The sequence below is a fragment of the Triturus cristatus genome, chromosome 7, assembly GCF_964204655.1.
Source record: "Triturus cristatus chromosome 7, aTriCri1.1, whole genome shotgun sequence".
NCBI classification, from domain to species: Eukaryota; Metazoa; Chordata; class Amphibia; order Caudata; family Salamandridae; genus Triturus; species Triturus cristatus.
This window is the reverse complement of record NC_140590.1, coordinates 628350885-628364888: the sequence shown is the minus strand read 5'-3', so window position 1 is coordinate 628364888 and position 14004 is coordinate 628350885. Positions and strand designations below refer to the sequence as shown.

The following is a 14004-nucleotide window of genomic DNA, read 5'->3' as shown; positions in this document are numbered from 1 at the left end:
CACTCCTTTCCTAGTTTTCTGGAGGCAATGGGCTTAGTGGACGGATGGAGAACTTATAACCCGGACAAAATACAACACACTTTTCACTCTGATGCACCTAACAGTCTCTCCCGTCTGGACTACATAATTGTCCCCGCTTCCCAGATCGCAGACATCCATGAGATCCGGCATCTTGCCAGAGGCATATCTGATCACTCTCCCCTATGGGTCCACATAGTACTAGATCACTCACAAATAGGACGCATTGCCCCTATAAATCCCTGGCATCACAAAACCCCCAAAATATGTAAAGAATTGATCAAGTCCATTGACGACTATTTTATGGAAAATGAACATACCGTCGAATCCCCGCAAACGCTTTGGGAAGCCTTTAAAACGGTGATCCGGGGTCAGGCCTTGTCCCTCATAGCGGGAGCAAAAAAGGAAAGGTTGAAGGACATCTCGGATGTTGAACAGGTGCTCTATCGACTTGAGCAAGACGCTAACTCTGATGCCACGCCTGAAACGCTCCATGCACTCCGGCTGCGCCAAGACGAATATAGGGCTCTGGTCACTGACCGTGCCACACTAATGGGGCAAGAAAGACTGGGCCAGATCTACGACTGGGGAGACAAAGCAGGGAAACTGATTGCCTGGCTTGACAAAAAGGAGCACGCTAGTAGGCTTGTCCCAGAGCTTAGAGGAACTGACGGTAACCCCATAATAGATCCCCAGGATATAGCTAACCAATTTGCAGCCCATTTTCACACAGTATACAGCTCGGTGGCTCCATATACAAATGCAGACTCCTTAGATCTTCTAAAAGATATCTCTCTCCCTACTCTCCCAGATGCTGACCGACTATTTCTGGATAGTGCCCTCTTCACTGAAGAAATTGCATTAGCTATACGAGCGCTACACCCGGCTAAGGCCCTCGGCCAAAACGGTATTCCAATTGAGCTGTACAAGCTCCGCCCTGACAAATTAGGCCTTTATCTGAAATTCATGTATAACAACAGTTTTGAAAAGCGACTACTGCCCCTAGACCAAAGAATCGCGACCATTGTCACAATATATAAAGACGGAAAACCCAAAACGGACTGTGCCTCCTACCGGCCCATTTCATTGCTGAACGCTGAGCCTAAAATTCTAGCCAAAGTACTCGCCAGCAGATTAGTTAAGGTGATAGGAGAATTGGTGCATCCTGACCAATCAGGATTCATGCCACGGAGGAACACTGCCATAAACCTGCGCAGAGTGCACGGGGTGCTGGGTAGGACACCGGCCATTCGTGAAGATGCAGTCATAGTGTCCCTGGATGCTACTATGGCATTCGACACCCTGGAATGGCCGTATCTCTTCGCAGTACTTATAAAATTGGGATTTGGCCCGATATTCATCAGATGGGTGAAAATACTCTACAGCGCACCTATGGCGCAAGTGGTTGTAAATAACAAAAAATCCGAAACATTCACACTTAGTCGAGGTACCCGCCAGGGCTGTCCCCTCTCTCCCTTACTGTTTGCTCTGGCCCTCGAGCCTCTTGCAGCATGGATCCGCAAGGATGCAGTAGTCTGAGGAATGCGATGGTCGGTGGACTGGGAAGACCGTATTTCCCTGTATGCGGATAACATCCTCCTTTATCTCACCTCCCCCAAGAGATCCTTGATTGCTATATTCAACATCCTAGACGTTTTCGGCAGGTATTCCGGATTTCGAATTAATTGGCAAAAATCGTTAATATATGTTCTCTGTGGAAACTCTCCCCAACTGCCCGAGGCTGCCCCATACCAATAGTTACAGAAGGCTTTAAATATCTAGGCATATTCATCTCTCTTGACCCAGCGATGAGATATGCCCGCAACCTGGTCCCACCCCTGCAGAGGCTTAAAAGTGACATCATAAATTGGAAATCACTCCTAATCTCTCTATTAGGTAAGGCAGCCCTATTTAAAATGATGTTCCTGCCCCGTTTCCTCTATGCCTTACAAAATTCGGCTGACCCTGTCCCAAACTCTTACTTCAAGGAAATCGAAGAACTCCAGAGGGACCTTCTTTGGAGTGGGAGACCGCACATTGCTCTACCAAAACTCACGCTCAGTTGGTATGACGGTGGAATCGGACTACCAGACGTCAGAAAATACTACTGGGCTGCACACCTCATAGCAATAAACCACGGCACCTACGGTCGCCCTGACGCTCCAGGGTTCCGTATGGACCACTGGATCCTTCCCAACAGGACCTACACTCGAGCACTGTATTCCAAACCTGACAGATACCCACTTACTGGACCTACCAAACACACAGTTAAGATCTGGCATGCTGCAACCCAATCGCTGGGCTGGAACAATAGATTGACACTTGCCACGCCATTGAGGGATTCAAAAAAACTAGGGGACTTGGGCAACTCCAAAGGCTTTGACAAATGGGACCTGATTGGTATCTCCCATATCAGGGACCTATGGGGCACACTGGGCATAAAGCCTTTTGACACCCTCCAAAGTCAACACTCACTGGCAGACTCGGAGTTTTTCAGATACCTTCAGGTCCGTCGCGCATTACATTCCGTTCTGCCTTGTGATGCCTCCCCACCGGATAGCTCCCCATTAGAGGACAGACTGCTAGATGGGCATCTGCCCGAAAGGGCTATATCCTTAACCTACTGAAAACCTATCAACAACATGGGCGATCCCCTAATCTCACTGCGGGAGAAATGGACTGGAGACGGCATCGAACTAGATTACGAAAGTTGGCAGACGGCGATCTCCTCCCCTAAAACGGTTGCAATATCTGCACGGCTCCGGCTTGTGCAGCTGAAAATCCTGCATAGAATCTATGTAACAGGTCCCCAACTGGTACATATGGGAGGTCAGACGGATGGGTCTTGTAGACGGGGTTGCTCTCAACCGGGCACTTTCATACACATTCTATGGCACTGCAGACCAATCCAGGAATTCTGGTGTAAGATACATATAGTCATGAGCGAAACATTGGAGGTCGAGATCCAGCCAGAAGCGCCCAGATGCCTCCTTAATATCTGGGAACAGACCGACCTCACCACTCACACCACACACTGGGCTGTATGAGAGCCAAAAGGAACATTGCTCAGCTCTGGGGGGCCTCACATGCACCCATAATTTCGGATTGGAAAAAAGACCTTGATTGGTGTATGCTAAGAGAGAAGTTTGTGTATACGGCCCGGGGCTGTCCCCGTAAATGGTCCAATGTGTGGGCCCCTTGGAATTTATACCGTGGAAACATCTGTACCCCCCCCCCCACTCGCTTACAGGACAATGATGTCTCCCCCTCCCCGTGATTTCCACTGCATAATTTTACTGTACTAGTATGTATATTTGTTTTTGCGGTACCCTCCATATCGACTTTTTGTGATACTATGCCTTGTTGTCGAGTCTGTTTAATAAAAAGATTTATTTAAAAGAAAATGTATTATTTTGTTTAATTAGTTACACTGATTTTTAAATATGTTATCATAATGTAATATTTATTTATTGTTGCTATATAATTGTGTAACATTAAATAAATGGACCAATATTTTTACAAAGTTTAAATAAATTAATTTATTTTAACGTTACTTACAGTGAGGTTCTATTTTAAGTCCCTGTCTCTGAAGTATATTTTTGGGCCCTTTTTGGCTGGAGTAACTTTAGACTGCAAGTGTGTTAATAGCCATGGGTTTACACTTTTCTGGGTTTCTGTCTGTCCCTCTTTAAACACCTTCTTAGCCCGCCTTAAACCCCACCCATTTAGTAGTAGATTTTCCTCCAGCCACTCCTCCTTGTCCTTCCTACATTTACTACTAAGTAGTATACTAAACTTGCATGTGAGAGGATCTCCCCAAAGAAAATATAGGAGAGGTGGGGGTTTGGATTTCCAATTTTAGGTTTGTGAATTGCATTTTTTAGTAAGTAGTACTACTTTACGTACTACAAAATGTAGTTTGTAAAATTTGGCCTATTGTGTCATGTATGATTTCTTTATCTAAATAATGAGTTGCTGCAAAGGATTGGCTTCATAGAGAGTAATATGAATAGTGGCATGGACACTGGGTGATTCAAATCAGGAATGTGTTTCTGCTGGCTGAGATCATCAAATTATCTTTATCATAGTGGTGTCAAAATACAGTACTTGTATCCCAAGGCTTTGTTGATACATAGTTGTGATGAAATATTGTCTGTAGTGGCTTTGTTGCATTGGGTTGATTCTTTATGCTATGCTTTACGCTGTTGATCAATTTTGAAAGGTGGTTTGAAACTGATTTTTAAATGTTTTTTTAGAAAAGGCCTTTAATATAGTGAGTACAAACAATTCCTTCTTTGCCCTCTGCAGTTCCCACTTGTGCGTTTTGTATGGCTGCTAAGGTTCTCCAACACAGCAAGGGAGTTTTTAAGAAGTGGAACTAATAACTGTTCGCCTTCTAGAAATTGTGTTTTAATGAATTCTTCCTTGATAGGAAGGCCTTTAATGTCCTACATCTTAAGTGTAACACCTGCTTTCTTTTGTTTGGTATTGTCTCTAACTGTCCTGATTTTTGCTGGTAAAAGCTCTATCGTGGAAGTCTCTTCACCTCTCACATTCGATTCCAAAGGCAGGGTAGGCAACGGAGAGCTTCATTTAAGTCCAAAGCACTAAATTCATGTTTTACACTTTTTGCATTAATGCCCATATTTGGAGATTTGGATGGCAGCTTCTAACTTGAATATTCAAAAAGCTATTGTATTCATGTGTTAGCACAACATGCTTAATCACCCAATAGTAGACACTGCATTGTGGCTTAACTGCTAAAAAATAGCGCAGCTTGCTGTGCATTTGATGTCAGTAGCAAATGTAAGTAAACAGATTCGCATTGACCTATGCGGTTTAAAAGTATTTTAAACCGCAGTATGCTTCCCCTACTGATCTTTCTGATAGCTATGGGTCCCCCCAGTTGTTTAATCCAGAAGATAATTTTTCTATTTCTTAGGTGGATCTAGCATTGGTAGGAGTGGCGTCTGGCAAGGCTCCTGGCCCGGACGGTGTTCCTGCGGATGTCTTCCTGTATGACAAGCTAAAATGGGGGAGATATATACAGCTGATTGCTAATGCGATGGCACATGGTGCCCCTATTCCAAGCTCATGGAAAGCGGCGGAAATAATTCCGGTGTACAAAAAGGGAGAACGCTCGCTTCCTGAGAATTATCGGCCTATCAGCTTGATTGACGCTATCCAGAAGATTACTGGTAGACTGATCTTAAATCGTGTCCATCTCTGGATTGCGTCAAATAATATTTTATCCCCATTTCAAGCAGGATTCCGCCAGCACATTAGCACTGTTGACCAAGTCTTCCGTTTTATCCTCCTTTATTGGAAGACTGTGGTCTTGGGTAAGGGAAATTTGTATGCAGTGTTTGTGGACCTAAGGGCCGCCTTTGATTTAGTCCCTCGTTCGAAACTATGGCAGACTCTAAAAGATCTGGGGCTTCATGGCGGATTGTTGTCCTTAATCCAGAGGCTTCACGCAGATAATTCTGCTAGAATCAGATGGGGTGGCCAGGGCACGTTGACTGAGGATTTTCCGGTCCAGAGAGGTGTCAGGCAAGGTTGTGCAATGGCCCCCACTTTATTTTCCCTATATATCAACGACATAGCGGATCGTCTTTTGAAAGCTCACGTTGATGCCCCCATTCTTGGCAACACTAAGGTCCCTATTCTAATGTTCGCTGACGACACGCTTCTAATTGCTAAAACACCTGGTGGACTTCAGCGTTCATTAAATATTTTTGAGTCCTTTTGTGTTGATCGTGGCCTGAAGGTCAATATTAAAAAAACTAAGCTTATGGTATTCAGGACACATAAATCTTTTAGAAATCAATTTGTTTTGTTCAATAATCCACTAGAACAAGTACAGGCTTTTAATTATCTTGGAGTCAATATTCAAAACAATTTTGCATGGAAGCTACAGAGAGATCTGACTACTCTAAAACATAGGCAGCTTGCTGGAGTATTAGCTGCTGAATTTAGAAAGTCTCCTTCGAAGCCTATTAGACCTGTGTTACAGGTCTATAGTGCTAAAGCAGTGAGCTCGGCTCTTTATGGTGCGGAACTGTGAGGGTACGAGAACTTGTCTTCCTTAACCATCTCGGAAAACAAGCTCCTGCGTAGTATTACTTCTCTCCCGCAGAGCACACCTATAGTTCCCTTAAGGTACGACCTTGGGAAGAACTCTATAGCTGATGTAGCCAGGCTTCGACCTATCCTTTACTGGCGTCGCCTATGGACCACTCCGGCGTTGGCACAGTATGCAGAGGGTTTTCTGGATATAATGTCGCTGGTGGGCTCCCGGAAGATTGCTTGGCTTAATGAAACTAGAAAATCCCTTGAGGCTCTGGGGTTGAGCGATCTTTGGGAGAACCCTACGGCAGCTACTTTCCCATCTAAAGCTCTCTTGAAGGAGAAATATTGGGAGTTGATCAATACAAAGGTATTTCTTGCCACTAAACCCCTTTCACTTTCTGACGAATTCATGAACATCAAATCTGTCCCTGGGCTAGAACATTTTTGGGATCTTGTAACCAAAGTTTTAGATAGGAAATTATTTTTCCAGATGCGGGTGGGAGCGTTGCCCTTAAATTCATTTGTAGCCCGGTGGGAACCTAAGAAAAGTAATTTATGCCCCTTCTGCAAATCCCAGGTGGAAACATTAGCGCATATGTTTTTTGTATGCCCTGCCTATTTGGCCCCGAGGCGTGTATGGTTGAAACCCGTTTGCCGACTATTGGGTACTAGACAGAGTGCTGAAGCAGGAAGACTTCTTCGCACCTGCACTGACCCGGTAATTGTTGTGGCTGTTGCTAAATTCCTGGGGTGGGCATGGATTATAAGAACCAAGAGTAACAGTTAGTAAAGTCAGATGTCCGGTATGTTATACCCAATGATTTTTTATCATATGTATTTTTAAAATTTGTAAATATTTTAAACAGTATCGTTTTTATATTGTCTTTCTGCTAAATTATTTGTGTATTCTGTACCTGTACTTGTGTTGTCTCGCTTTTATGACTTTTGTCGAATAAAGCTGTTTGGATTGGATTGGTAAAATCAATCTAATGTGCTAACGAAACTGTTGATGTCTGTAGACCAAAAATGGCAAGAGTATATCCCAGCTGACATTGCCCGTCTTGGTCATGTATGAAGAGGTTGAGGTCTGTTGTCCATCTGAAGTAGGTTAGAGGAGAACGGTGCATTAAGGTTGAGCAGAGTTTTCATATTGGTGAGTTCAAATGGCAAAGCAGGAGGATTCGTTTAAGGTACACAAATGGAAGGTTGCAATCTCTTCACAGTGCTTTAAATGATCAAAAATTCACTTTAGACAAGATACATGGTTCAGGTGTGTCCTATTGGGAAAACGACTAAAGGGCGAAAACAGACCTCAACAAAAATACTAAAGTGTTGTAAAGCTACATCATCGAAGTCCTGGCGTATTTGGATGTAAAGTTAGAGAGGAAAGGTGTAATTTTTAAATCTATTCCAGCAAACAAAAGTATCATACCTGCTAATTTGGTACCAGCAGTTGACCGAAAAGCACCATTTGGAAGGTGCATGTCAAAAACCCTTGTCCAGAGCCTCTGAAACACCTGTCAAGCCTTGACCGCAGCAGTGCCTAACCTCATTAGAGTAATAGGTCTTGCTGGTCGCCACTTTTTGGAGTGTGGAGCATGGTTCAGATCATCAGTGATGGGACACCAAGCTTTACTTCAGGGTTGTTTTCATGTGAATGATTGTGCGGATGTGGATTTCATTTTCTAGTATGATCCTCACCGCAAAAAATAATTTTCTTAAAATGTATAAAAGCGAAGATAGCATCAAGGGGGCAATGTTATACTATTATAACTCAAAAGGAATTGTTGGTCTTTGTTCGATGTACTACCTTTCATGTTGCCAACACATAGCTTTCCCTTTCGATGACTGGTCTTTCACTTTACATACTGAATTAAAAGAGCTATATGTGGATACAATTACTCTAACATCTTTCACTTGAAACAAACGTATTTGCTCTCCGCTCCTATTTCAATAGGGTAATTATCAATGGAAATACATGCTTATTTAAAACACATTGGATATGAATGACATATTGTTATTTTTGTTATGAATAAAGTAATTATTTAGCATAGGAAATGTGAAACAGGCATGATTTGCATTATTGTCATTATTTCTGTACAAGGACCATGGTTAATGCCTTTTATGATTAAGCTTTCATTTTTGTTTTGTGTAGGTGTATCTTGTTCCTAAGAATTTGGCTCGAAAGCGTGTCTGGAATAAAAAGTACCCGATTTGTATCGAACTCGGTAGACAAGATGATTTTATGTCTAAGGCCCAGACAGATAAAGATAACGAAGAAGAAAGGCCTCCCACAGAAAGAGTTGATCTTGCCATTGAAGAAGGCAAGAAAACAGCTCCTTTGCAAGATGGCGGAAAAACAAGTGGCCAAAAGGAACAAGTGCTTTATCTGTTTGGAAGGACTGGCAGGGAGAAGGAGGACTGGTTTAGGAGATTTCTTCTGGCCTCCAAGTCCAAATCAGAACTGAAGAAATCCAGTATCCTCCCTGGAAGTAAATCAGGTAAGTGAATGTACAGTACGTTTTTGAGATTTCCAGGTTGATGTATCCTATCAGTATCTCTCCAGTACTTATAATCCAAGCATACAATCTGCATTTTCTTTTTTATTACAACGACATGCATGCTCTGTGCCCTTATTTTCCTTAAAACAGTAGTGCCATACATCGTAGGCCTAGTGATCAAGTGATGTACAGCCGTTGGAACAGACACAAGATTCCTGCTTTGCACATTCTGACAACTGATAAAGTGGTCAGGACTTAAGCCATTAATGCAATGACTGCCACGTCCTAATATTTTTATTTTGTTTATTTTATCTGTTAGAGACTTCTAGCTGCATATTCCTTATCTAAGAATATTACCCATGTGCCAAACTGGATCTGGAAATTTTCAAGCAGTACCCGGTGCACGTTGGTAGGTGGCATTGTTCGGCTCCACTGTGGTATCCGCAACAAAAGTGTCTTGCGCGGTGCCTATATAGGTACCACTCCAGCACGCTGGCGTCAGTTCTTTTCTTTTCATGGAAGTAAGTGCAGATCCAAAGAGAGCTACCCCAGTCAATTTTTTACTAACTTTTTTTTAGTTTTGGCGACGCTTTTTTGACATTTATATCTCCTGGTGCGTTATGGATGTCCTCTGAGAAGCCAACAGGCTTTAAACCATGTGGTGACTGTCACGGCCAGATGTCTGTGACAGACCCTCATTTTATTGCCTCTGGCGCTTGGAGCGGGACTACAACTCTAAGACCTGTGAGGACTGTCGTCCCATGAATTTCAAGGTGCTTAGGGAATGGTTCCTCAAGCTCCTCACTGCCTGATGTCAGATGACCCCATGACACTTTCGATCCCGGGACCACTCGGGGAGTCGTTGTCAACTATTGTCTTGATCCAAGGTATGGTGCAAGTCCCACCAGAAAACAACGTGGAAGCACTCTAGGCCTCGCTTCGTGATGGAGCCTGTGCCGGCTCCATGCCTTTCAGTGTTTCCCAGAGCCGAAACAACCCCCGCCCAACTCAAGGAGTTTTATGAGACTATGTACCTCGTATTTGGGCAGCCTGACCCCTCTGTAGTGACTTCAGCCCCACCGGTACAGGAGGGACCCCTACTGATTTTGCCATTAGGGCCTCTTGGATACTGTTCTGGGTCAGGAGCTTCGCCAACTGCAAGACTGCGACCTTATGCAGCGCCCACTCCAGTGCTGTCTCTCCTGGCACACCTGACGCCCTGCTGCAGCCCCGGCCCTATTGTTATACCGAACTCCAACATGAAGCCGGATGGTTGTCACTCGACACCGACCAGTACTGTGCCCGCCGTGACAGAGCCATTGCCTTTTTCTTTTGACAGGCCTGGAGAGGGTGACAATTGGGAGGGGTCAGAGGACCCTTATGGTTACCATCATCCCCTTGATGACACAGAGGACAACTGGTACAGAAACTGGTGGATACCAGTGGTTTGGAAAACTCACCAGACACTGGATTGGATTCTCCCCCTACCAAGGCTATGGAGGAGAGTTCCTTATTCGGAATGGTTTTGGAGAGTTGAACTGATGTCTTGGACCTTTAGTTTCCCTCAGTGGCAATCAAGACGAACATAAAGAGGTGCTTCAGCCTTGAGTCACCCTTTCTCAACCTTTCTTGCCATCCAAAGAAGCCCTTACAGATGTCCTCCTTGGTGCTCCTGTGTACAGGATGATTGTCCGTCACCATCGCCCCGCTCCTGGGGACCCCAGTTTCCTCACGCAGCATCCCACCTCAGAGTTTGGTGTTCAAGCCTCCATTGCAGGATAAATCCAGGAGCTGTCTTTACCATCTCCACCAGTTAGGGAATCCAAAAGGCTGGATACCTTCGGTATGAGATATTCTCTTCTGCCAACCTAGCACTGCTGTTGGTGAACACCACATAACTTTCGGGCTGATACCAGCACACTGTGTGGAATTCAGGTGCACAGGTGCTGCCCGAGCCATACTCTCTCAAACAATTGCTAATGGGCGAGATGAGGCAAAGTTCACCATAAGACTTGAAGCAACCGACTGGCTGGGTAGAGTGATTTCCTCGTCAGTAGCCCTGAGATGCCATGCCTGGCTGAGAGCTACTGGCTTCTTTGGTAATGTCCAAGCTTCGCTCATGGACATGCTCACTGATGGTCTTCTCCACTTTGGTGAGAAGGCAGGCTCACTGCTGAAGCTCTTTAAGGATAGCAGAGCTATGGCCTGGTCCTTGGGCCTATCCATGGCCCTTGCCAACCCCAGTCTGCCTTTCACCCCTTCCGTGACCACTGTAGGGGCTACCAACTTTCCTTTCCTGCCCAGCCACCAAGGGCAACAGGATTCTCAGCCCCTTCATGGCCATTGACGCGGCTCCCACAGATTGTGCGGAACCAGCAGCCAGATGTTTCACCTTCTTAACTGCTTCATGAAAAAGGAGAAGTTCAAAATGGTCCCCTTAGCTCACATCCTGTGTGCCTTGGACCCTGGAGCCTGGATGGTGTTTTGGACTTTCACAATGAATATTTCCACATCCAGTCATGCCGGCCCACAGGTGCTACCTGCAGTTTATGGTGGGCCAAGAGCATTTTCAGTTGTCCATGCTCTCCTTTGACCTCGCCAGTGCCCTTGGGTGTTTACGAAAGTGATGGGGGTGGTTGCATCACATCTGCGCAGATCCGGTGTTCCAGTCTTTTCCCTTCTTCAATGATTGGCTGTTGAAGGTGGGCTTATCCCAGGCAGTCATCTCCCGCCACCAGACTACGGCAAACCTACTGCATTCACTATCAACATGCCAAAGTCACACCTGACTCCCTCCCAGACGCTCCCTTAAATCTGCTCATTCTGGACACAGTGCAATTTCGGGACTATCCTCCAGAACGGCGAGTCCAGAATATTCAAGCTATCATTTTTATGTTTTTTTAGATTTGTTTATTCCGTGTTTTCCAAAAAACAATATTACAATAACCGGTAACTCTTCAACATTGTTGCAATGTAACCTTCAACATTATTTTATGCCATGCCTGTGGGGAACTTCTCACCCAGAGCGCCTGGAGGGGGGAATCCATTCCATCATATAGATAACAATTGTAGACTGAGCCCAGACCCGTCATTCCCAGTCTTTCCATCCCTCACACTGACTGCATTCACGCACCTAGACTCCCCCGGTATCACTCATCATTTATGGCTGTGCCACTACAAGCTTGTCTTCGCACAGAGTCTCCTGCACTAGAACCGACTTTATCTGAGCCCTGGCTAGACCCTCCCTCTTCATGCACCCCTTCCACAAGTCGTTCCAGCATCTCTCCCCATATAGTCCGGTCTCGCTCTACATGTTTGTCCATTTGCGCCTTATTGAAACTGCATTCTTCTGCCACTGCCCATTCTCTCAGGTCTCCTAGCCTTTTATGCAATTACAGCAGGTCAGTATTGGCCCAGTGTATAGCTATACATCCCCGAGCCAGAACCAGTCCCAACAAATCTGAGGTTCATCTTTTTCCCTTAGATGCCAGGCAGAGGTCTTGTAGGCAGTGTTGAATCCTCACAATGTCTTGCACCACTGTATCCCAGTAATCAAACAACCTAGGGCACTCCCACGTCATGTGCAGGAAGTGGGCCAACGCCCTTCGCATCTAGAACTGTTTCCCGATCATCCAGCGAAGTCCTACTTATTGTTGTGACGTAGGATACGCACGGTGTAGGTAAAAGAATTGTGTTAACTTAAAACGGGCACCGGGTACGGGTGCGTTTCGAATCCCAGTCCGTAAGGGTTCCCTCTAAATCTCCGTTCCAGCTGCTACAAACAGATGTCATAGCAGTGTGCCTATCCCCCTTTAGTGCTGCACACAGACGAGACATAAGTTCCCTACTGGTTCCAGTAAACGTTAACGACTCCTCCGATTCTGCCGAGCAGTCCTTCCATATCTCACACACCATGCAGGAGAGTTTGGCATACTACAGGAACTGCCCCGCTCCCACTCCGAACAGGAGGATGGCCTCGGCCATTGTTATAAAGGAGTCCCCTATTCTGTGACCGCCACCCCCCGTTCACTGAGACATATCCATCGTCGATTGTATCCTTTAAAAGGGCAGTAACTACCAGACTGGTAGCAGACTAGCATTCAGGGGTGTCCTCAATACGTTTTACTGCTAATTCTCAAGCCTTTGCCACCTCTCTCACCACATATGGGCAGTCCTGTGGCTCCCTTTCGCCACTCATAAAGTTTGGGAGAGGTCAGCGACCTCCACCAACTCAGCCAGAAGCCTGTTTCCCCGTTCTCCTCCCACGAGCACCACAACGCCGCGTATTGTAATTGACCGGCCAGGTAGTATAGGAGCAAATCAGGGTGGCCCAATCTGCCCTCAGCAGGATCTAATTTTAAGAGTTCAAGTTAAACACTACTCCTCTTACCCGCCTACACTAGTGACACTAGCCGGATGTGCAGTACTGTGAACGTGGACCATGAGATGTTGCATATAGAGTTCTGCAAAAAGTAAAGACATCGGGGTAGGAGGACCATCTTACCCAGGGCTACCCTGCCCATCACCGAGAGTGGCAGCGTATTCCAAAATGTCACCCTTCCCCGCAGACTAGTGGGCAACGCGGCCCATGTTCAGGTCGTATTGGAGGCTCGGCGTATGTTCAATATGCATACCCAGATATTGGAATTTCATCAACTCCCATGGAAACTCTGTCCGGGAAAGCGCCTCCGCCAGGTGGCCCGCAAAGTGCCCCAGGGGAAAGAGAATCATCTTTGTCTTATTGATATGTAGTGCAGAGGCCGGTTTGAAGTCCTCTAGTACTGAGTGCCCCAGACAGTTCAAATAAACAAGCGTAGCATCCGCATATATAGACACAATTTGTGTGGGAGTGCCCACCTGTATGCCCCAATCTCTAAGGTCCTGCCTGAGGAGTATCGCCAGCGGCTCCATCGCCTGCCGGAAAAGCATTGGTGATAGAGGGCACCCTGCCTCGTCGTCGTCCTGACGCGGATCGGCCTAGACACAACGTTCCCCCTTCGCACTCTCATGGTGGGCTCAGCGTATAATAAACACACCCAGGACAGGAAGTCCTGTCCCAGTCCCATACATCGCAGCACCTCCCAGGATACATTCAGCCCAGGGTATCTGAAGCTTTTGCAAGGCCCAGCGCCACAAGGCCGGCCTCCATTTCCGTCCCCTGAACCGAGTAGAGCACATGTTTGAGGCACCACAGATAAATCCGCATTTAAAAAAATGTTTTTTTATTTTATGCGTTTTTATATAGCGCGGCCTTTACCCGAAGGTGTCAGAGCGCTTCACAATAGGAACAGTAATGATACAGGAGGAGAAAATTACAAGTGAGCATGTTACAAAAGCAAACGTTACGTTACATGAGGCAATAGTGACAATTGTGCATGTATCAAGAGCAAACAAAATACAAGCATTAGCAAAC

General features: G+C 45.7%; 1 protein-coding gene across 4 annotated transcripts in view; it reads left to right on the top strand.

Moving 5' to 3' along the window:
* Positions 1-14004, top strand: part of TEX2 (testis expressed 2) — a 672400-nt gene that overhangs the window by 402211 nt on the left and 256185 nt on the right. For all 4 annotated transcript variants that reach the window (XM_085617239.1, XM_085617240.1, XM_085617237.1 and 1 more), the window contains exon 4: positions 8246-8591. In XM_085617239.1, the coding sequence (XP_085473365.1) occupies positions 8246-8591 (346 nt within the window). The remainder of the gene's footprint in view (positions 1-8245; positions 8592-14004) is intronic.